Source organism: Myxine glutinosa, chromosome 11 (genome assembly GCF_964187855.1).
Source record: "Myxine glutinosa chromosome 11, kmMyxGlut1.1, whole genome shotgun sequence".
Classification (NCBI taxonomy): Eukaryota; Metazoa; Chordata; class Myxini; order Myxiniformes; family Myxinidae; genus Myxine; species Myxine glutinosa.
The window spans coordinates 79,481,351-79,505,574 of NC_136271.1; the positions used below are offsets into that span (position 1 = coordinate 79,481,351).

General features: G+C 45.3%; 1 protein-coding gene across 1 annotated transcript; it reads right to left on the minus strand.

Annotated features, from left to right (window-relative positions):
* LOC144894195 (uncharacterized) lies at window positions 1-23,424 on the minus strand. The gene is made up of 8 exons (XM_078786288.1): window positions 23,354-23,424; window positions 23,144-23,195; window positions 22,887-23,039; window positions 22,586-22,720; window positions 22,429-22,532; window positions 17,418-18,506; window positions 11,645-12,733; window positions 1-37 (listed from the first exon to the last, which is right to left on the minus strand). The coding sequence occupies exons 1-8, from the start codon at window positions 23,422-23,424 to the stop codon at window positions 1-3; spliced, it is 2,730 nt and encodes a 909-aa protein (XP_078642414.1).
* Between the last annotated feature and the right edge of the window lie 800 nt (window positions 23,425-24,224).

Sequence of the window (24,224 nt, forward strand, 5' to 3'; positions counted from 1 at the left end):
TTATTGCACACGTCTCTCTCCCAATACACTCTGTGAGCTGCACGGCGGTATTGCTGGGTGCCGGAGGTGCCCCGGCAATGCCGCGCTGGAGGATATTTATTTATTTATTTGGCATGGGGCGGTGTACTTTGAATGTATCTGTACTGGTTTTCTTGTTTGTTTGTTTGTTTGTCCGGGCAATATCTCAGCCGTGCTTTGAGCTAGGAAGCTGACATTTCGGCACAATAGTGAGCAAGTGCTTTGGCAAAACGTATTTTTTGTTTTTTGACTAATCAATTTATTGATTAGTTATTTAATTATTATCGATTAATTAAGTACTTATTTATGTCCTTTCTCATCTGAGCAATATCTCAGGCACCTTTTGAGCTAGGAAGCTAATATTTGGACATGACAGTGACCAAGTGATGTGGCTATAAAGGATAAATTTTATATATGGATTAATCAATTCATTGATTAATTCTTTTTTCTGATTAATGACATATTTCATTAATTTTCAAAAGGTTACAGCTTTGGATGAAGCACTTGTGGTTTAGATATGTATGCTATTAGCCAATTGTTTAAGAAAATATTTTAAGATCATTATTTATTGATTTTCATTATGCAATTAATCAATCAATTATTGTACACCTCTCCCTCCCAATACAGTCTCTATGTGCTGCATGGCGGTATTGCCGGGTGCCGAAGCCGAAGGTGCCCCGGCAATGCCGTGCTGGAGGATATTTATTTATTTGGCATGGAGGCGGTATACTTTGAATGTATCTGTACTTGTTTATTTTCTGAGTTGATTCAAGGGCTGTACAAGCCCGCCATTGGTCAGCCCGCCAGCAGCGCCACCTCTCCGCCATGTCCGAATTTATGACGGACATCCGGCACGTCACGGGCAAGGACAACGCTGTGGCCGATTGCCTCTCCCGGTCCGGCGCGAACGCCGTCCACCTGGGTGTGCACTTCGGCCGCATGGCGGCTGACCAGACCGCCGACCCCGCGGTGCAAGCCCTCCGGACAGCGGACACAGGCCTGCGGTTGGCCTATGTCCCCTTCGAGGACACAGGCACAGTTCTCCTGTGCGACGTTTCCCTGGGCCAACCTCGCCCCATCGTGCCCACCGGATGGCAGCGGCACATTTTTGACGCCCTCCACAGCCTTTCCCACCCGGGCCGGAAAGCATCACCGAAGCTTGTGGCAGCCAAGTTCGTCTGGCATGGGCTCCGTAAGGACGTCCGCGACTGGGCCAATGCCTGTGTCGCCTGCCAGCGCGTGAAGGTCCACCGGCACACCCAGGCCCCGTTGGCACCATTCGACGTGCCCGCACGGCGCTTCGACCACGTCAATGTGGACCTGGTGGGACCCCTTCCCTCCTCGCGGGGCTTCACCCACCTCCTCACGATGGTGGACAGGACCACCAGGTGGCCGGAGGCCGTCCCGCTGGCATCAACAACATCCGCCGACGTGGCGCAGGCCTTCATTGGCACTTGGATTGCCCGTTTCGGCGTGCCCTCGGACATCTCCTCCGACAGAGGCCCGCAATTCGCCTCCGAGCTTTGGGGCGTGGTCGCCCAGGCCTTGGGGGTCAAGCTTCACAGCACCACGGCCTACCACCCCCAAGCCAACGGCTTGTGCGAGCGGTTCCACCACTCGATGAAGGCCGCTCTCAGGGCCAGCCTCCAGGACGACGGTTGGGCTGACAGGCTCCCGTGGGTCCTATTGGGCCTCCGAGCGGCCCCTAAAGAGGACCTCCAGGCTTCCACCGCCGAGCTGATCTATGGCCAGCCACTGCGCATGCCGGGCGAATTCCTCCCTGACGCCACCGGCCCCTGGTCCGCGGCTCGCCAACGCTCGGACCACCAGGAGGCCGCCAGGAGATTTTACCCCATGCCCACGTCCCACCACGGCTGCCCCCATCCCCACGTCCCCCCAGCACTTTGCACTGCGGAGTACGTTTTTATCCGGCACGACGCACACCGGGGACCACTCCGGCCACCGTACGATTTTTTTTTTTTTTTTTTTGTATGCTGAATCGAGGCTCGTGAAAGAGCTAACATTTACTTCACAAACAAATCAACCAGACAAACAAAATATATAAAAAGAGGGAGCGGAAGACAAGATGGTGAGAGAAGGGGAAGCACACAAACACAACATTTGAGAGCAGGGAGATGTGTGGAAGGGAGAGGGCTTGGGGGGAGGAGGCGTGGGAAGAGGGGGGGGGGGAGGGAGAAGTATAAAACACAAGGACACCAAGGAATTCCAGGACAGAAGTTGGTATTTCAAAAAAGTGGAAATGGTGTGAAATTAGCAGGGGGTAGAAAAGATCAAGGTTTTGGATGGGGGAAGATAAGAGATGGTGGTGAACAGCTGTTTTAAAGACCTGGAGGGTGGAGTGGGATTGAAGAGAGTGAGGGAGTTTGTTCCAGAGGCGGGAGAAAAGAGGAATGAAGGAGTGAAGGTGAGTAGAGAGTCTTGATTTTGGCAGTTTAACCATGAGAGGGTTGCAGGCAGATCTTGTGCGACCTGTAGGAATATTTGCGGGACAGAGCCCAGAGAGAGCTGGGGGGGCAAGGCCAGAGAGGAGTCGGTAGAAGACGGAAAGACCACCAACCTGCCTGCGGTGAGTGAGTGAGAGGCCCTTGGAGTTAGCTTCTGTCATGTATGCAGTGCAAATGTTCACCGTTGTATCCCTACACCGGGACCGGGTTGTATCCCTACGCCAGAGCTCGGATGGCGCTGCTGTGAATCGGGCCTTGATCGGCAGAGTGAATAAACGCGTACGACAATTGATCGCAGTTTGTCGAGATACTTCACATGGCGATGAAGGTGGGATACGAACCCACGTGTGCAAAGCACAATGGATCCTGGAGCTGGGGGTCTACTGAACAATCAGCATTCCAGACCTCTAAGGATCTGCTCAAATCGTCCAATGTTCTCGTTCATTTTGATCCAGAGAAGGATCTTGTGCTGACATGCGATGCCTGTCGGTATGGAGTGGGGAGTGTATTATCGCACGTGATGCCTGATGGTACGGAAAGACCGGTTGCATTTGCATCCAGAACATTGACCCCGGCAGAGAAAAACTATTCCCAACTTGACAAGGAAGGATTGGGAATCGTTTTCGGCGTCGGCAAATTTCGCCAGTACCTTCTTGGACATCATTTCACGATTCGCACTGATCACAAGCCGCTGATCAGTCTGTTTGGTCCAACTAAGGCGACATCTGACACACTACCGCCCAGGATCATCCGCTGGTCCCTGTTTCTCGCTGCTTATGACTACACCATCTATCTATAATTCCAGTAATCTCTGTGTGTATGTTTGTATGTTTGTATGTTTGTATGTATGTATGTATGTATGTATGTTTGTCTGTGACCGCTGTTTCTCGACAACTACCGGTCCGATATACTTGAAACTTGCCAGGTATATTGCTGGGGACCCGAGGATGTGCCTTTTCAAGGTTTGAAATTAATCGGACAAGTAGTTACCGAGCTATGGCGATTTAGCCGTTCGCCGTTCGCTTTGGCGTTGCGAATGGACCAAACCATTTCATGTAAATAGAGGGGGGGGGGGGTTCTGTGGTCGTTGCGAATGGACCAAACCATTTCATGTAAATAGAGGGGGGGGATTGTCACCGTACTCGCAAGCCGTTCGCCGTTCGCTTTGGCGTTGCGAATGGACCAAACCATTTCATGTAAATAGAGGGGGGGGATATAATTTTAGATATATATATAGTACGGGCATATATATAGTACGGGCATGCCCTAGTATGTTATAAGCCCGGTACGTCTATCACAAATGCAGATGCCATGAGTCGGTTACCCCTTCCAGAATCCGTTGATGATTCGCCTACACCAGGATCCATTATCGCACTGATGGATCATCTCGAAGATTGTGCTGTCGATTCCGGCCAGATCCGCACTCATATTCGACGAGACCCCGTTCTGTCCAGAACTGTCCAGGCTGTACAGCTTGGATGGCATTTGCTACCTGAGGGTGACCCAGATTTTGCGGCTTTTAAAGCACGTAAAAACGAACTCAGCGTGGAAAATGGTTGCCTACTCTGGGGATGTCGTGTCGTGATCCCGAAAAATCTGCGTTCCAGGGTCATGGATGAAATCCATGACTGTCACCCCGGGATTGTGAAGATGAAGTCACTCGCCAGAAACTATGTGTGGTGGCCGAATCTTGATGCTGATATCGAACATCATGTTCTACATTGTTACCCCTGCCAGAGCACCCGGAATACACCTGCGAAAGCGCCACTGCATACCTGGGAATGGCCCAGCGAACCGTGGCATCGCCTACATCTCGATTATGCCGGGCCTATTCACGGCAGCATGATTCTAATAATTACGGACGCGCACACAAAATGGATTGATGCCTATGTGACGCGTGGTACTACGTCAGCCATTGTCATCGAAAGACTCAGACGCTGTTTCGCCACTCATGGTCTGCCTAGGATGATCGTGAGTGATAACGGTTCGTGTTTTTCCAGTACCGAGTTTGCCAAGTTCACACGTCGGAACGGCATCAAACATAAGTTTGTCAGCCCACATCACCAGGCTTCAAATGGCTTGGCCGAACGATCCGTGGGAATCATCAAATCCGGATTGCAGAAACTTCAGGAGGGAACCCTGGAAACAAAGCTGTCTCGTCTCCTGTTCAAATACCGCATCACGCCACAATCAACAACCGGTGCAGCTCCGTCTGAGTTATTGATGAAACGACACTTGAGATCGACACTTGACAATCTCAAACCAGACATATCATCAAATGTTTATCAGAGCCAGCTTAATCAAAAGTTGGTGCACGATAAGACGTCCAACAGTCGATGTATCAACATTGGAGATCCAGTGTTTGCCCGAAATTTTGGTGCAGGTGCGACGTGGCTACCGGGAGACATCATCGAGAAGCCAGGTCCACTGTCCAGTGTGATTCGCCTGCAGGACGGCCGCGAAATTCGTCGACATCAGGACCACATAACCTACCGTCACTATGAGTCGATGGAGCCTGTAGCATCGTCACAGTCAGGACAACAGTTCGACCCGCCACTGTCGGAGATCGTCGGGGCCGCTCCAGCCGGCTCGGATGCCCCGAAAACCTCTGCAAACGCGACACCCTTCGTGGAGACCAAAGGAATCACCTCGGACTCTGTATCCACTGGTACACCGCGACCCAAAGGAATCACCTCGGACTCTGTATCCACTGGTACACCGCGACGCTCAATGCGTGAGAGAAAAGCACCCGACCGGTTGAATCTTTGAAGATGTTTTTTTTTTCACGTTGACACATGTTCTATTTTCACGTATTTTCATTATTCTCATAACCGTTTGCACACATATTTTCACATGTTTTGGAAATGTTGCTTTTGAAATGTCAATTCTGGAAATCTAGCACGTATTGCTCTTGGTAATTTTGGACTTAAAGGGGAGGATGTCATGTATGCAGTGCAAATGTTCACCGTTGTATCCCTACACCGGGACCGGGTTGTATCCCTACGCCAGAGCTCGGATGGCGCTGCTGTGAATCGGGCCTTGATCGGCAGAGTGAATAAACGCGTACGACAATTGATCGCAGTTTGTCGAGATACTTTACAGCTTCATCGCGGGAGATTCCAATGATTCTGAATGCTTTGGTTTCAACAGCGTGAAGACGAGCTAGGTGTGAGGCAGGAGCACCAGCCCAGAGGGGAGAGCAGTATTCCATTCAGCTGCGGATGAAAGCCTTGTATGTGGTGAGGAGCTCAGGTGTGCCAAGGAAGGACTTCGCACGACGGAGGATGCCCAGTCGGCGACTGGCTTTGGAGGCCAGATGTGAAATGTGGTTTTCCCAGGAAAGATCATGGCAGATAGTCAGACCCAAAAGCTTGAGTGACAGAAGTTCTTGGAGAGGATTATTCAGAAAGTGGATGGGAGGGTTGTCCAGTCGGTCTTTTCGGAGAGACATCGTAAGAGTGTGAGATTTGTCAGGATTGAAAGACATGTTCCACTTGATTGCCCAGTCTGTGATTTTGTCTGGGTCTGCAGAGAGTGAGGAGGCTGCAGACTGCCGATCTGAGGGATGAAGAATGGAGCGACAGAGAGTAGAGTCATCAGCAAAGAGATACAGAGGATTTTCAAGAGAGTCAGAGAGATCATTGATGAAGACCAGAAAAAGCACAAGGCCCAGAACACTGCCTTGTGGAACTCCAGCCTGAACAGGAAGAGGAGATGAGAGAAACCCATTCAGAGCCACACGTTGACTACGACTAGAGAGGACGTCCGCCAGCCATGCGTGGAGATTTCCATGGATACCAAAAGAGGAGAGTTTGGTGAGCAGAGCGGGGTGCCAGACTGTATCGAAGGCACGTGATATGTCAAGGGAGACTGCTCTAATTTCCTGTTTGGCATTGAGGACCTCCATCCATTGTTGAGAAAGCAGAAGCAGCATGTCCGGAGTAGAGTGTCCAGGTCTGAAACCAAAGATGGACCTTTCCGGGTCCTGCAGAGGAACGACAAGTCATTCATCGTCGACATCGGCGGCAAGCCGGACCGCATATCTGTGGACCGCCTCGAGCCGGCCCATTTGGACCTCGACCAACCTCCACGGCCATCCCCCGTCAACCAAGCCCCCGCCCGACCATCCACCGCCACGCCGCCGACCACCCCCACACGAATCACCAGGGGTCGTTTCGGCCGGGTCATCAGGACCCCCCTCAAACTGACTCTCCCGGTGCAGGTTAATTCTGGGGGGGCGCATGTAGCGGTTACCGGAAGCATGACACAATTATCGTGCACCGGCCGATGACGCAACCGGCGAGCGGTCACGTGTCCGGACTCGCCCGGGCGTGTCCAGACTTGCCCTTCTCGGGCGAACACTTGCCTTGCATACCACGCCCCGTCGAGAGGCGTGACTTACCTATTTTGCATACCACGCCCCGCCTGAGAGGCGTGGCTTTTGTGTGTTCAGTTTGCGATATAAATTGCCGCCCGTTCGAGGGGCGGATTCAGTGTGCTTTTGAGTTCTTTGGTTTTGAGATAAATAAATAGCTCGGTGAAACTTCGTTCCTGTGTCGTCCATTTTGTCTGGCTTTATCGTGCGAGCACAGCTCCCACAATATCACCTTTATCTATCAATATTGTTGAAATGAACATGAAATAGCTGTATGTTGAAATATGTTGAAAAAGTCAAAACTTTACATGGGGTGTACTTACTTTTTCACGTGACTGTACATACATACATACATACATACATACATACATACATACATACATACATACATGCATACATACATACATACAAACATACAGACGGACAAACATTGTTCTAGACAGCTTTGCCCTATGGCCGTAGAAAACAACATTTACAACTAGAAGGGCACTCGGTAGAGTGCAGGTAGAGCACCAGGCTGAACACTTTATTTTTTGAATCTCACTGATGAACCAAAATCAAATCAGCTTGTTCTTGTCACCAAATTTAGTCATAACTCGTCCATTACTTTTTTTAAATATCCTGCTATATATCCGTTTTAGCCCCATCTCTCAATGGTGAAGAATCACTTAGAAATTAAATAATTCTCGTATCCGAATCCATATTCAGATCTTCACCAAAATCGAATGGAATCGTCCTTGTCAAACACCCAGCCTATCCACCAAGTTTCGTCCAAATCCGTCTACAACTTTTTGAGATATCCTGCTATGTATAGGGTCAAAAACTATCTCCCAATGGTGAAGAATTACTTGAAGAATTATAGTAGCCGGATCCGAATCCGGTTCTTCATCAACATCTAATAATTTCGTCCTTGTCACATACTCTACATCTCTGCCAAATTTCGTCCGAATCCGTCCACAACTTTTTGAGATATCTTGTTCACAAGCAGACAAACAAACAGACAGGGGTGAAAACATATGACCTCCATCAACCTTTGGTGGCAAAAGTAAAAATGTAAAAACAGAGATGAAAAGTAAAAAAACAACAACCAAATAAGGTCAGAATGCCACCACAATACCGCAATACCTTGCATTCCCTTGTATCATTGATCTGTCTTTATCATTCATTCCCTTGTATCATTGATCTGTCTTTATCATTCATTCCCTTGTATCATTGATCTGTCCTTATCATTCATTCCCTTGTATCATTAATGATCTGTCCTTATCATTCATTCCCTTGTATCATTGATGATCTGTCCTTATCATTCATTCCCTTGTATCATTGATCTGTCCTTATCATTCATTCCCTTGTATCATTGATCTGTCCTTATCATTCATTCCTTTGCATCATTGATCTGTCCTTATCATTCATTCCCTTGAATCATTGATCTGTCTTTATCATTCATTCCCTTGTATCATTGATGATCTGTCCTTATCATTCATTCCCTTGTATCATTGATCTGTCCTTATCATTCATTCCCTTGTATCATTGATCTGTCCTTATCATTCATTCCCTTATATCATTGATCTGTCCTTATCATTCATTCCCTTATATCATTGATCTGTCCTTATCATGCATTGCCTTGTATCATTGATCTGTCCTTATCATTCATTCCCTTATATCATTGATCTGTCCTTATCATTCATTCCCTTATATCATTGATCTGTCCTTCTCATGCATTGCCTTGTATCATTGATCTGTCCTTATCATGCATTGCCTCATATCATTGATCTGTCCTTATCATGCATTGCCTTATATCATTGATCTGTCCTTATCATTCATTCCCTTGTATCGTTGATCTGTCCTGATTATTCATTCCCTTGTATCGTTGATCTGTCCTTATTATTCATTCCCTTGTATCGTTCATCTGTCCTTATCATGCATTCCCTTATATCATTGATCTGTCCTTATCATGCATTGCCTTATATCATTGATCTGTCCTTATCATTCATTCCCTTGTATCGTTGATCTGTCCTTATCATTCATTCCCTTATATCATTGATCTGTCTTTATCATTCATTCCCTTGTATCGTTGTTCTGTCCTTATCATTCATTCCCTTATATCATTGATCTGTCCTTATCATTCATTCCCTTGTATCGTTGATCTGTCCTTATCATGCATTGCCTTATATCATTGATCTGTCCTTATCATTCATTCCCTTGTATCGTTGATCTGTCCTTATCATTCATTCCTTATATCATTGATCTGTCCTTATCATTCATTCCCTTGTATCGTTGTTCTGTCCTTATCATTCATTCCCTTATATCATTGATCTGTCCTTATCATGCATTCCCTTATATCATTGATCTGTCCTTATCATGCATTGCCTTATATCATTGATCTGTCCTTATCATTCATTCCCTTGTATCATTAATGATCTGTCCTTATCATTCATTCCCTTGTATCATTGATGATCTGTCCTTATCATTCATTCCCTTGTATCATTGATCTGTCCTTATCATTCATTCCCTTGTATCATTGATCTGTCCTTATCATTCATTCCTTTGCATCATTGATCTGTCCTTATCATTCATTCCCTTGAATCATTGATCTGTCTTTATCATTCATTCCCTTGTATCATTGATGATCTGTCCTTATCATTCATTCCCTTGTATCATTGATCTGTCCTTATCATTCATTCCCTTGTATCATTGATCTGTCCTTATCATTCATTCCCTTATATCATTGATCTGTCCTTATCATTCATTCCCTTATATCATTGATCTGTCCTTATCATGCATTGCCTTGTATCATTGATCTGTCCTTATCATTCATTCCCTTATATCATTGATCTGTCCTTATCATTCATTCCCTTATATCATTGATCTGTCCTTCTCATGCATTGCCTTGTATCATTGATCTGTCCTTATCATGCATTGCCTCATATCATTGATCTGTCCTTATCATGCATTGCCTTATATCATTGATCTGTCCTTATCATTCATTCCCTTGTATCGTTGATCTGTCCTGATTATTCATTCCCTTGTATCGTTGATCTGTCCTTATTATTCATTCCCTTGTATCGTTCATCTGTCCTTATCATGCATTCCCTTATATCATTGATCTGTCCTTATCATGCATTGCCTTATATCATTGATCTGTCCTTATCATTCATTCCCTTGTATCGTTGATCTGTCCTTATCATTCATTCCCTTATATCATTGATCTGTCTTTATCATTCATTCCCTTGTATCGTTGTTCTGTCCTTATCATTCATTCCCTTATATCATTGATCTGTCCTTATCATTCATTCCCTTGTATCGTTGATCTGTCCTTATCATGCATTGCCTTATATCATTGATCTGTCCTTATCATTCATTCCCTTGTATCGTTGATCTGTCCTTATCATTCATTCCTTATATCATTGATCTGTCCTTATCATTCATTCCCTTGTATCGTTGTTCTGTCCTTATCATTCATTCCCTTATATCATTGATCTGTCCTTATCATGCATTCCCTTATATCATTGATCTGTCCTTATCATGCATTGCCTTATATCATTGATCTGTCCTTATCATTCATTCCCTTGTATCGTTGATCTGTCCTTATCATGCATTCCCTTATATCATTGATCTGTCCTTATCATGCATTGCCTTATATCATTGATCTGTCCTTATCATTCATTCCCTTGTATCGTTCATCTGTCCTTATCATGCATTCCCTTATATCATTGATCTGTCCTTATCATGCATTCCCTCATATCATTGATCTGTCCTTATCATGCATTCCCTTATATCATTGATCTGTCCTTATCATTCATTCCCTTGTATCGTTCATCTGTCCTTATCATGCATTGCCTTATGTAAAGTATCTCGACAAACTGCGATCAATTGTCGTACGCGTTTATTCACTCTGCCGATCAAGGCCCGATTCACAGCAGCGCCATCCGAGCTCTGGCGTAGGGATACAACCCGGTCCCAGTGTAGGGATACAACGGTGAACATTTGCACTGCATACATGACATCCTCCCCTTTAAGTCCAAAATTACCACGAGCAATACGTGCTAGATTTCCAGAATTGACATTTCAAAAGCAACATTTCCAAAACATGTGAAACTAGAACGGGCACTCGGTAGAGCGCATACCTTCGCCGCAGCTACTTTTGTTGCCAAAATAAAAGACTACAAGATCTGTGTAGCAAAGCCACACCTACGTTGTCATGCGGGAAGATTTGTTTCAAATTAAACCATTCTATCCCGCCAAAAGTTTGATATTGTAATCACATCCATGACCTTTTCATGACCTTGACCTTGACCTTTGACCCGATCGATTCCAAAATCTAATCAAATGGTTCCCGGATAATAACCTATCATCCCACCAAATTTCATGCGAATCGGTTGAATACTTTTTGAGTTATGCGAATAACATACACATACACACACACACAGACATACAAATAAATACACAGCGATCAAAACATAACCTTCCGCTTTTGCGAAGGTAAATATGTGTGCAAACGGTTATGAGAATAATGAAAATACGTGAAAATAGAACATGTGTCAACGTGAAAAAAAAACATCTTCAAAGATTCAACCGGTCGGGTGCTTTTCTCTCACGCATTGAGCGTCGCGGTGTACCAGTGGATACAGAGTCCGAGGTGATTCCTTTGGGTCGCGGTGTACCAGTGGATACAGAGTCCGAGGTGATTCCTTTGGTCTCCACGAAGGGTGTCGCGTTTGCAGAGGTTTTCGGGGCATCCGAGCCGGCTGGAGCGGCCACGACGATCTCCGGCAGTGGCGGGTCGAACTGTTGTCCTGACTGTGACGATGCGACAGGCTCCATCGACTCATAGTGACGGTAGGTTATGTGGTCCTGATGTCGACGAATTTCGCGGCCGTCCTGCAGGCGAATCACACTGGACAGTGGACCTGGCTTCTCGATGATGTCCCCCGGTAGCCACGTCGCACCTGCACCAAAATTTCGGGCAAACACTGGATCTCCAATGTTGATACATCGACTGTTGGACGTCTTATCGTGCACCAACTTTTGATTAAGCTGGCTCTGATAAACATTTGATGATATGTCTGGTTTGAGATTGTCAAGTGTCGATCTCAAGTGTCGTTTCATCAATAACTCAGACGGAGCTGCACCGGTTGTTGATTGTGGCGTGATGCGGTATTTGAACAGGAGACGAGAAAGCTTTGTTTCCAGGGTTCCCTCCTGAAGTTTCTGCAATCCGGATTTGATGATTCCTACGGATCGTTCGGCCAAGCCATTTGAAGCCTGGTGATGTGGGCTGACAAACTTATGTTTGATGCCGTTCCGACGTGTGAACTTGGCAAACTCGGTACTGGAAAAACACGAACCGTTATCACTCACGATCATCCTGGGCAGACCATGAGTGGCGAAACAGCGTCTGAGTCTTTCGATGACAATGGCTGACGTAGTACCACGCGTCACATAGGCATCAATCCATTTTGTGTGCGCGTCCGTAATTATTAGAATCATGCTGCCGTTAATAGGCCCGGCATAATCGAGATGTTGGCGATGCCACGGTTCGCTGGGCCATTCCCAGGGATGCAGTGGCGCTTTCGCAGGTGTATTCCGGGTGCTCTGGCAGGGGTAACAATGTCGAACATGATGTTCAATATCAGCATCAAGATTCGGCCACCACACATAGTTTCTGGCGAGTGACTTCATCTTCACAATCCCGGGGTGACAGTCATGGATTTCATCCATGACCCTGGAACGCAGATTTTTCGGGATCACGACACGACATCCCCAGAGTAGGCAACCATTTTCCACGCTGAGTTCGTTTTTCGGTGCTTTAAAAGCCGCAAAATCTGGGTCACCCTCAGTTAGCAAATGCCATCCAAGCTGTACAGCCTGGACAGTTCTGGACAGAACGGGGTCTCGTCGAGTATGAGTGCGAATCTGGCCGGAATCGACAGCACAATCTTCCAGATGATCCATCAGTGCGATAATGGATCCTGGTGTAGGCGAATCATCAACGGATTATGGAAGGGGTAACCGACTCATGGCATCTGCATTTGTGATAGACGAACCGGGCTTATAACATATGGTGTAGTCATAAGCAGCGAGAAACAGGGACCAGCGGATGATCCTGGGCGGTAGTGTGTCAGATGTCGCCTTAGTTGGACCAAACAGACTGATCAGTGGCTTGTGATCAGTGCGAATCGTGAAATGATGTCCAAGAAGGTACTGGCGAAATTTGCCGACGCCGAAAACGATTCCCAATCCTTCCTTGTCAAGTTGGGAATAGTTTTTCTCTGCCGGGGACAACGTTCTGGATGCAAATGCAACCGGTCTTTCCGTACCATCAGGCATCACGTGTGATAATACACTCCCCACTCCATACCGACAGGCATCGCATGTCAGCACAAGATCCTTCTCTGGATCAAAATGAACGAGAACATTGGACGATTTGAGCAGATCCTTAGAGGTCTGGAATGCTGATTGTTCAGTAAACCCCCAGCTCCAGGAGACTCCTTTCCTCAAAAGTCGATAAAGGGGGCCCAAAACGTCGGTCACATTCGGGATGTAACGACCATAGAACTGAAGCAAACCGAGGTATGACTTCAATTCGGTCACATCTCGTGGAGAAGGAGCATCCTTGATAGCTTGGACTTTCTCATCTGTCGGGTGTAGACCCTCGGCATCAATCGTATGACCCAGGTACGTGACTGATGGCACCATAAACTTGCACTTGTCTCGCCGCAAACGTAGGCCGGAGTCCGAAATCTTCTTCAGAACTCTCTCCAGGTTCTGTAGATGTTCCGCGTCCGTACGACCAGTAACCAGAATATCATCCTGGTAACAAACGACGTTGCGTTCGGCGGCAAACAAACTGTCCATGACACGCTGATAAATTCCAGGTGCAGATTTCACTCCAAAACTAAGTCGGTGGTACCTATACAACCCACGATGCGTGTTGATGGTAAGATACTGTTTCGAATTCTCGTCCAAGCAGATCTGTAGATCCCACCTTCGTCGCCATGTAAAGTATCTCGACAAACTGCGATCAATTGTCGTACGCGTTTATTCACTCTGCCGATCAAGGCCCGATTCACAGCAGCGCCATCCGAGCTCTGGCGTAGGGATACAACCCGGTCCCGGTGTAGGGATACAACGGTGAACATTTGCACTGCATACATGACACCTTATATCATTGATCTGTCGTTATCATTCATTCCCTTGTATCGTTGATCTGTCGTTATCATTCATTCCCTTGTATCGTTGATCTGTCCTTATCATGCATGCATTGCCTTATATCATTGATCTGTCCTTATCATGCAATGCCTTATATCATTGATCTGTCCTTATCATTCATTCCCTTGTATCGTTGATCTGTCGTTATCATTCATTCCCTTGTATCGTTGATCTGTCCTTATCATGCATTGCCTTATATCATTGATCTGTCCTTATCATTCATTCCCTTGTATCGTTGATCTGTCGTTATCATTCATTCCCTTGTATCGTTGATCTGTCCTTATCATGCATTGCCTTATTTCATTGATCTGTCCTTATCATGCATTGCCTTATATCATTGATCTGTCCTTATCATGCATTGCCTTATATCATTGATCTGTCCTTATCATTCATTCCCTTGTATCGTTCATCTGTCCTGATCATTTATTGCCTTATATCATTGATCTGTCCTTATCATGCATTGCCTTATATCATTGATCTGTCCTTATTATTCATTCCCTTGTTTCGTTCATCTGTCCTTATCATGCATTGCCTTATATCATTGATCTGTCCTTATCATGCATTGCCTTATATCATTGATCTGTCCTTATCATTCATTCCCTTGTATCGTTGATCTGTCCTTATCATTCATTCCCTTGTATCGTTCATCTGTCCTTATCATGCAATGCCTTATATCATTGATCTGTCCCTATCATGCATTGCCTTATATCATTGATCTGTCCTTATCATTCATTCCCTTGTATCGTTGATCTGTCCTTATCATTCATTCCCTTGTATCGTTGATCTGTCCTTATCATGCATTGCCTTATATCATTGATCTGTCCTTATCATTCATTCCCTTATATCATTGATCTGTCCTTATCATGCATTGCCTTATATCATTGATCTGTCCTTATCATTCATTCCCTTATATCATTGATCTGTCCTTATCATTCATTCCCTTATATCATTGATCTGTCCTTATCATTCATTCCCTTATATCATTGATCTGTCCTTATCATTCATTGCCTTATATCATTGATCTGTCCTTATCATTCATTCCCTTATATCATTGATCTGTCCTTATCATTCATTGCCTTATATCATTGATCTGTCCTTATCATTCATTCCCTTATATCATTGATCTGTCCTTATCATTCATTCCCTTATATCATTGATCTGTCCTTATCATGCATTGCCTTATATCATTGATCTGTCCTTATCATGCATTGCCTTATATCATTGATCTGTCCTTATCATGCATTGCCTTCTATCATTGATCTGTCCTTATCATTCATTCCCTTGTATCATTGATCTGTCCTTATCATTCATTCCCTTATATCATTGATCTGTCCTTATCATTCATTCCCTTATATCATTGATCTGTCCTTATCATGCATTGCCTTATATCATTGATCTGTCCTTATCATTCATTCCCTTATATCATTGATCTGTCCTTATCATTCATTCCCTTATATCATTGATCTGTCCTTATCATGCATTGCCTTATATCATTGATCTGTCCTTATCATTCATTCCCTTATATCATTGATCTGTCCTTATCATTCATTCCCTTATATCATTGATCTGTCCTTATCATTCATTCCCTTATATCATTGATCTGTCCTTATCATTCATTCCCTTATATCATTGATCTGTCCTCATCATTCATTCCCTTATATCATTGATCTGTCCTTATCATGCATTGCCTTATATCATTGATCTGTCCTTATCATTCATTCCCTTATATCATTGATCTGTCCTTATCATTCATTCCCTTATATCATTGATCTGTCTTTATCATTCATTCCCTTGTATCGTTGTTCTGTCCTTATCATTCATTCCCTTATATCATTGATCTGTCCTTATCATTCATTCCCTTGTATCGTTGATCTGTCCTTATCATGCATTGCCTTATATCATTGATCTGTCCTTATCATTCATTCCCTTGTATCGTTGATCTGTCCTTATCATTCATTCCTTATATCATTGATCTGTCCTTATCATTCATTCCCTTGTATCGTTGTTCTGTCCTTATCATTCATTCCCTTATATCATTGATCTGTCCTTATCATGCATTCCCTTATATCATTGATCTGTCCTTATCATGCATTGCCTTATATCATTGATCTGTCCTTATCATTCATTCCCTTGTATCGTTGATCTGTCCTTATCATGCATTCCCTTATATCATTGATCTGTCCTTATCATGCATTGCCTTATATCATTGATCTGTCCTTATCATTCATTCCCTTGTATCGTTCATCTGTCCTTATCATGCATTCCCTTATATCATTGATCTGTCCTTATCATGCATTCCCTCATATCATTGATCTGTCCTTATCATGCATTCCCTTATATCATTGATCTGTCCTTATCATTCATTCCCTTGTATCGTTCATCTGTCCTTATCATGCATTGCCTTATGTAAAGTATCTCGACAAACTGCGATCAATTGTCGTACGCGTTTATTCACTCTGCCGATCAAGGCCCGATTCACAGCAGCGCCATCCGAGCTCTGGCGTAGGGATACAACCCGGTCCCAGTGTAGGGATACAACGGTGAACATTTGCACTGCATACATGACATCCTCCCCTTTAAGTCCAAAATTACCACGAGCAATACGTGCTAGATTTCCAGAATTGACATTTCAAAAGCAACATTTCCAAAACATGTGAAACTAGAACGGGCACTCGGTAGAGCGCATACCTTCGCCGCAGCTACTTTTGTTGCCAAAATAAAAGACTACAAGATCTGTGTAGCAAAGCCACACCTACGTTGTCATGCGGGAAGATTTGTTTCAAATTAAACCATTCTATCCCGCCAAAAGTTTGATATTGTAATCACATCCATGACCTTTTCATGACCTTGACCTTGACCTTTGACCCGATCGATTCCAAAATCTAATCAAATGGTTCCCGGATAATAACCTATCATCCCACCAAATTTCATGCGAATCGGTTGAATACTTTTTGAGTTATGCGAATAACATACACATACACACACACACAGACATACAAATAAATACACAGCGATCAAAACATAACCTTCCGCTTTTGCGAAGGTAAATATGTGTGCAAACGGTTATGAGAATAATGAAAATACGTGAAAATAGAACATGTGTCAACGTGAAAAAAAAACATCTTCAAAGATTCAACCGGTCGGGTGCTTTTCTCTCACGCATTGAGCGTCGCGGTGTACCAGTGGATACAGAGTCCGAGGTGATTCCTTTGGGTCGCGGTGTACCAGTGGATACAGAGTCCGAGGTGATTCCTTTGGTCTCCACGAAGGGTGTCGCGTTTGCAGAGGTTTTCGGGGCATCCGAGCCGGCTGGAGCGGCCACGACGATCTCCGGCAGTGGCGGGTCGAACTGTTGTCCTGACTGTGACGATGCGACAGGCTCCATCGACTCATAGTGACGGTAGGTTATGTGGTCCTGATGTCGACGAATTTCGCGGCCGTCCTGCAGGCGAATCACACTGGACAGTGGACCTGGCTTCTCGATGATGTCCCCCGGTAGCCACGTCGCACCTGCACCAAAATTTCGGGCAAACACTGGATCTCCAATGTTGATACATCGACTGTTGGACGTCTTATCGTGCACCAACTTTTGATTAAGCTGGCTCTGATAAACATTTGATGATATGTCTGGTTTGAGATTGTCAAGTGTCGATCTCAAGTGTCGTTTCATCAATAACTCAGACGGAGCTGCACCGGTTGTTGATTGTGGCGTGATGCGGTATTTGAACAGGAGACGAGAAAGCTTTGTTTCCAGGGTTCCCTCCTGAAGTTTCTGCAATCCGGATTTGATGATTCCTACGGATCGTTCGGCCAAGCCATTTGAAGCCTGGTGATGTGGGCTGACAAACTTATGTTTGATGCCGTTCCGACGTGTGAACTTGGCAAACTCGGTACTGGAAAAACACGAACCGTTATCACTCACGATCATCCTGGGCAGACCATGAGTGGCGAAACAGCGTCTGAGTCTTTCGATGACAATGGCTGACGTAGTACCACGCGTCACATAGGCATCAATCCATTTTGTGTGCGCGTCCGTAATTATTAGAATCATGCTGCCGTTAATAGGCCCGGCATAATCGAGATGTAGGCGATGCCACGGTTCGCTGGGCCATTCCCAGGGATGCAGTGGCGCTTTCGCAGGTGTATTCCGGGTGCTCTGGCAGGGGTAACAATGTCGAACATGATGTTCAATATCAGCATCAAGATTCGGCCACCACACATAGTTTCTGGCGAGTGACTTCATCTTCACAATCCCGGGGTGACAGTCATGGATTTCATCCATGACCCTGGAACGCAGATTTTTCGGGATCACGACACGACATCCCCAGAGTAGGCAACCATTTTCCACGCTGAGTTCGTTTTTCGGTGCTTTAAAAGCCGCAAAATCTGGGTCACCCTCAGTTAGCAAATGCCATCCAAGCTGTACAGCCTGGACAGTTCTGGACAGAACGGGGTCTCGTCGAGTATGAGTGCGAATCTGGCCGGAATCGACAGCACAATCTTCCAGATGATCCATCAGTGCGATAATGGATCCTGGTGTAGGCGAATCATCAACGGATTATGGAAGGGGTAACCGACTCATGGCATCTGCATTTGTGATAGACGAACCGGGCTTATAACATATGGTGTAGTCATAAGCAGCGAGAAACAGGGACCAGCGGATGATCCTGGGCGGTAGTGTGTCAGATGTCGCCTTAGTTGGACCAAACAGACTGATCAGTGGCTTGTGATCAGTGCGAATCGTGAAATGATGTCCAAGAAGGTACTGGCGAAATTTGCCGACGCCGAAAACGATTCCCAATCCTTCCTTGTCAAGTTGGGAATAGTTTTTCTCTGCCGGGGACAACGTTCTGGATGCAAATGCAACCGGTCTTTCCGTACCATCAGGCATCACGTGTGATAATACACTCCCCACTCCATACCGACAGGCATCGCATGTCAGCACAAGATCCTTCTCTGGATCAAAATGAACGAGAACATTGGACGATTTGAGCAGATCCTTAGAGGTCTGGAATGCTGATTGTTCAGTAAACCCCCAGCTCCAGGAGACTCCTTTCCTCAAAAGTCGATAAAGGGGGCCCAAAACGTCGGTCACATTCGGGATGTAACGACCATAGAACTGAAGCAAACCGAGGTATGACTTCAATTCGGTCACATCTCGTGGAGAAGGAGCATCCTTGATAGCTCGGACTTTCTCATCTGTCGGGTGTAGACCCTCGGCATCAATCGTATGACCCAGGTACGTGACTGATGGCACCATAAACTTGCACTTGTCTCGCCGCAAACGTAGGCCAGAGTCCGAAATCTTCTTCAGAACTCTCTCCAGGTTCTGTAGATGTTCCGCGTCCGTACGACCAGTAACCAGAATATCATCCTGGTAACAAACGACGTTGCGTTCGGCGGCAAACAAACTGTCCATGACACGCTGATAAATTCCAGGTGCAGATTTCACTCCAAAACTAAGTCGGTGGTACCTATACAACCCACGATGCGTGTTGATGGTAAGATACTGTTTCGAATTCTCGTCCAAGCAGATCTGTAGATCCCACCTTCGTCGCCATGTAAAGTATCTCGACAAACTGCGATCAATTGTCGTACGCGTTTATTCACTCTGCCGATCAAGGCCCGATTCACAGCAGCGCCATCCGAGCTCTGGCGTAGGGATACAACCCGGTCCCGGTGTAGGGATACAACGGTGAACATTTGCACTGCATACATGACACCTTATATCATTGATCTGTCGTTATCATTCATTCCCTTGTATCGTTGATCTGTCGTTATCATTCATTCCCTTGTATCGTTGATCTGTCCTTATCATGCATGCATTGCCTTATATCATTGATCTGTCCTTATCATGCAATGCCTTATATCATTGATCTGTCCTTATCATTCATTCCCTTGTATCGTTGATCTGTCGTTATCATTCATTCCCTTGTATCGTTGATCTGTCCTTATCATGCATTGCCTTATATCATTGATCTGTCCTTATCATTCATTCCCTTGTATCGTTGATCTGTCGTTATCATTCATTCCCTTGTATCGTTGATCTGTCCTTATCATGCATTGCCTTATTTCATTGATCTGTCCTTATCATGCATTGCCTTATATCATTGATCTGTCCTTATCATGCATTGCCTTATATCATTGATCTGTCCTTATCATTCATTCCCTTGTATCGTTCATCTGTCCTGATCATTTATTGCCTTATATCATTGATCTGTCCTTATCATGCATTGCCTTATATCATTGATCTGTCCTTATTATTCATTCCCTTGTTTCGTTCATCTGTCCTTATCATGCATTGCCTTATATCATTGATCTGTCCTTATCATGCATTGCCTTATATCATTGATCTGTCCTTATCATTCATTCCCTTGTATCGTTGATCTGTCCTTATCATTCATTCCCTTGTATCGTTCATCTGTCCTTATCATGCAATGCCTTATATCATTGATCTGTCCCTATCATGCATTGCCTTATATCATTGATCTGTCCTTATCATTCATTCCCTTGTATCGTTGATCTGTCCTTATCATTCATTCCCTTGTATCGTTGATCTGTCCTTATCATGCATTGCCTTATATCATTGATCTGTCCTTATCATTCATTCCCTTATATCATTGATCTGTCCTTATCATGCATTGCCTTATATCATTGATCTGTCCTTATCATTCATTCCCTTATATCATTGATCTGTCCTTATCATTCATTCCCTTATATCATTGATCTGTCCTTATCATTCATTCCCTTATATCATTGATCTGTCCTTATCATTCATTGCCTTATATCATTGATCTGTCCTTATCATTCATTCCCTTATATCATTGATCTGTCCTTATCATTCATTGCCTTATATCATTGATCTGTCCTTATCATTCATTCCCTTATATCATTGATCTGTCCTTATCATTCATTCCCTTATATCATTGATCTGTCCTTATCATGCATTGCCTTATATCATTGATCTGTCCTTATCATGCATTGCCTTATATCATTGATCTGTCCTTATCATGCATTGCCTTCTATCATTGATCTGTCCTTATCATTCATTCCCTTATATCATTGATCTGTCCTTATCATTCATTCCCTTATATCATTGATCTGTCCTTATCATTCATTCCCTTATATCATTGATCTGTCCTTATCATGCATTGCCTTATATCATTGATCTGTCCTTATCATTCATTCCCTTATATCATTGATCTGTCCTTATCATTCATTCCCTTATATCATTGATCTGTCCTTATCATGCATTGCCTTATATCATTGATCTGTCCTTATCATTCATTCCCTTATATCATTGATCTGTCCTTATCATTCATTCCCTTATATCATTGATCTGTCCTTATCATTCATTCCCTTATATCATTGATCTGTCCTTATCATTCATTCCCTTATATCATTGATCTGTCCTCATCATTCATTCCCTTATATCATTGATCTGTCCTTATCATGCATTGCCTTATATCATTGATCTGTCCTTATCATTCATTCCCTTATATCATTGATCTGTCCTTATCATTCATTCCCTTATATCATTGATCTGTCCTTATCATTCATTCCCTTATATCATTGATCTGTCCTTATCATTCATTGCCTTATATCATTGATCTGTCCTTATCATGCATTGCCTTATATCATTGATCTGTCCTTATCATTCATTCCCTTATATCATTGATCTGTCCTTATCATGCATTGCCTTATATCATTGATCTGTCCTTATCATTCATTCCCTTATATCATTGATCTGTCCTTATCATTCATTGCCTTATATCATTGATCTGTCCTTATCATTCATTCCCTTATATCATTGATCTGTCCTTATCATTCATTCCCTTATATCATTGATCTGTCCTTATGATGCATTGCCTTATATCATTGATCTGTCCTTATCATGCATTGCCTTATATCATTGATCTGTCCTTATCATTCATTCCCTTATATCATTGATCTGTCCTTATCATTCATTCCCTTATATCATTGATCTGTCCTTATCATGCATTGCCTTATATCATTGATCTGTCCATATCATTCAACTCCCATATACTACCACTGAACTGTATTGTCATTCATTCATTACCTCCACCACTGAAGGTGGAAGGAATTTATGTTTTCACCCCTGTCCGTTTGTCTGTATGCCTGTGAACAGGATATCGCAAAAAGTTGTGGACGGATTCCGCCGAAATCTGGTGGATAGGTTGGGTGTTTCACAAGGAAGAATTGTTTCAATTTTGGTGAAGATCCGGATCTGGATCAGATTATCTTTCTTATTTTAAGTGATTATTCACCATTGAGTGACCGAGCGCTTCCTTGGCCGTCGTATTTATTCACGGTGTTCGGTGCAATCTTTTACAAACCCACCTGAGCATTGCCTTCGACCCTTTGAGTGGTGGCAGTGGCTCCACCCTGTGGACATCTCCCGGTGTTGCAGAGTTATCTTTTGCTTTCAAAGCATCGAAAGCATTCTTTGCTTTATTTAGAAAGTTCGATTTTAACACATTTACCACTCTGTTCTTACATTGTATCCTCCATTGGGATTATTGGTCAGCAATTTTGTGGCCTGATTTGAAAAGTCAGTGAAGATGAAGCACTTCGTGAATGGTTGAGGCATCTTGGCCTCGAGGAAGACCTCATCAGACAGCTGGATGCACCTCTGAAAGGGGCGGGGCGATGCCAAACGAATAAAACGTCATTTGAAAAGGGTTCTGAAAGGGGCGGGGCGATACCAAACGAATAAAACCTCATTTGAAAAGGGTTCTGAAAGGGGCGGGGCGATACCAAACGAATAAAACGTCATTTGAAAATGGTTACGTAAATGCCAAGGAGAATGCACAAATGAAACCACAAATCATTTTATAAACGCAAAGCCCAAAAGGTAAAGTATGCTCATTCAAATTCGTACAGTCTCGTCTAGTGGAAGATGCTGTCTGCTTATTACGTACACAAGAGGAGTGCGGAATCAGTGCAGGGGACTAAAATGAAGGGGAGGAGGGGGGTGCTACTGATAAGGGTAATAAAGAGTAAAGGAGCGAGGCGGAGGCTTTGCTTTCAGAGGGCTTCTTCTTCATCTCCTCACCGAAGTTTCATCAGCAGGACAATAAAGGTGAACGGTCATGCAAATACAAACACTGCACACGTGACGTGAAACATTTCTGGATTTACATTTTTTAGTAAACATCTGAACTTCCTCATTTATTTGAAATTCAGGGTCAAACAATTGTTTTGTACTTTACCGCACTTATATTCGCGTAACCGTTAAAAAACGTCCTTTCTCGGCCATCCATACGTCATGACATTGATGCCCCGAAACGGTCGGTGCGCGTGCATCCGTAGAGAGAAATGCCGAGCCAGCACCATCCGTACACGGCACAGTAACCGACTGGGAGGGTGAGGGGGCTAGGGGGGACCCGCTCAGCACTAACGGGGGAAGGGGCTCGCACTGGGGAGGGGGAGGACCCGCTCAGCACTCACGGGGGAGGAGGCTCGCACTGGGGAGGCGGAGGACCCGCTCAGCACTCACGGGGGAGGGGGCTCGCACTGGGGAGGGGGAGGACACGCTAAGCACTCAGGGGGTAACCCGCTCGGCACTCACGGGGTAACCCGCTCAGGACTCACGGAGTAACCCGCTCAGGACTCACGGGGTAACCCGCTCAGCACTCACGGGGGAGGGGGCTCGCACTGGGGAGGGGGAGGACCCGCTCAGCACTCACGGGGGAGGGGGCTCGCACTGGGGAGGGGGAAGGGGGAGGACACGCTAAGCACTCACGGGGTAACCCGCTCAGCACTCACGGAGTAACCCGCTCAGGACTCACGGGGTAACCCGCTCAGCACTAACGGGGGAGGGGGCTCGCACTGGGGAGGGGGAGGACCCGCTAAGCACTCACGGGGGAGGGGGCTCGCACTGGGGAGGGGGGGGGGGGATCTGCTAAGCACTCACGGGGTAACCCGCTCGGCACTCACGGGGTAACCCGCTCAGCACTCATGGAGTAACCCGCTCAGCACTCACGGGGTAACCCGCTCAGCACTCACGGGGGAGGGGGCTCGCACTGGGGAGGAGGAGGACCGGGCTAAGCACTCACGGGGTAACCCGCTCAGCACTCACGGGGGAGGGGGCTCGCACTGGGGGGGGGGGGCTGCTCATCACTAACGGGGGAGGG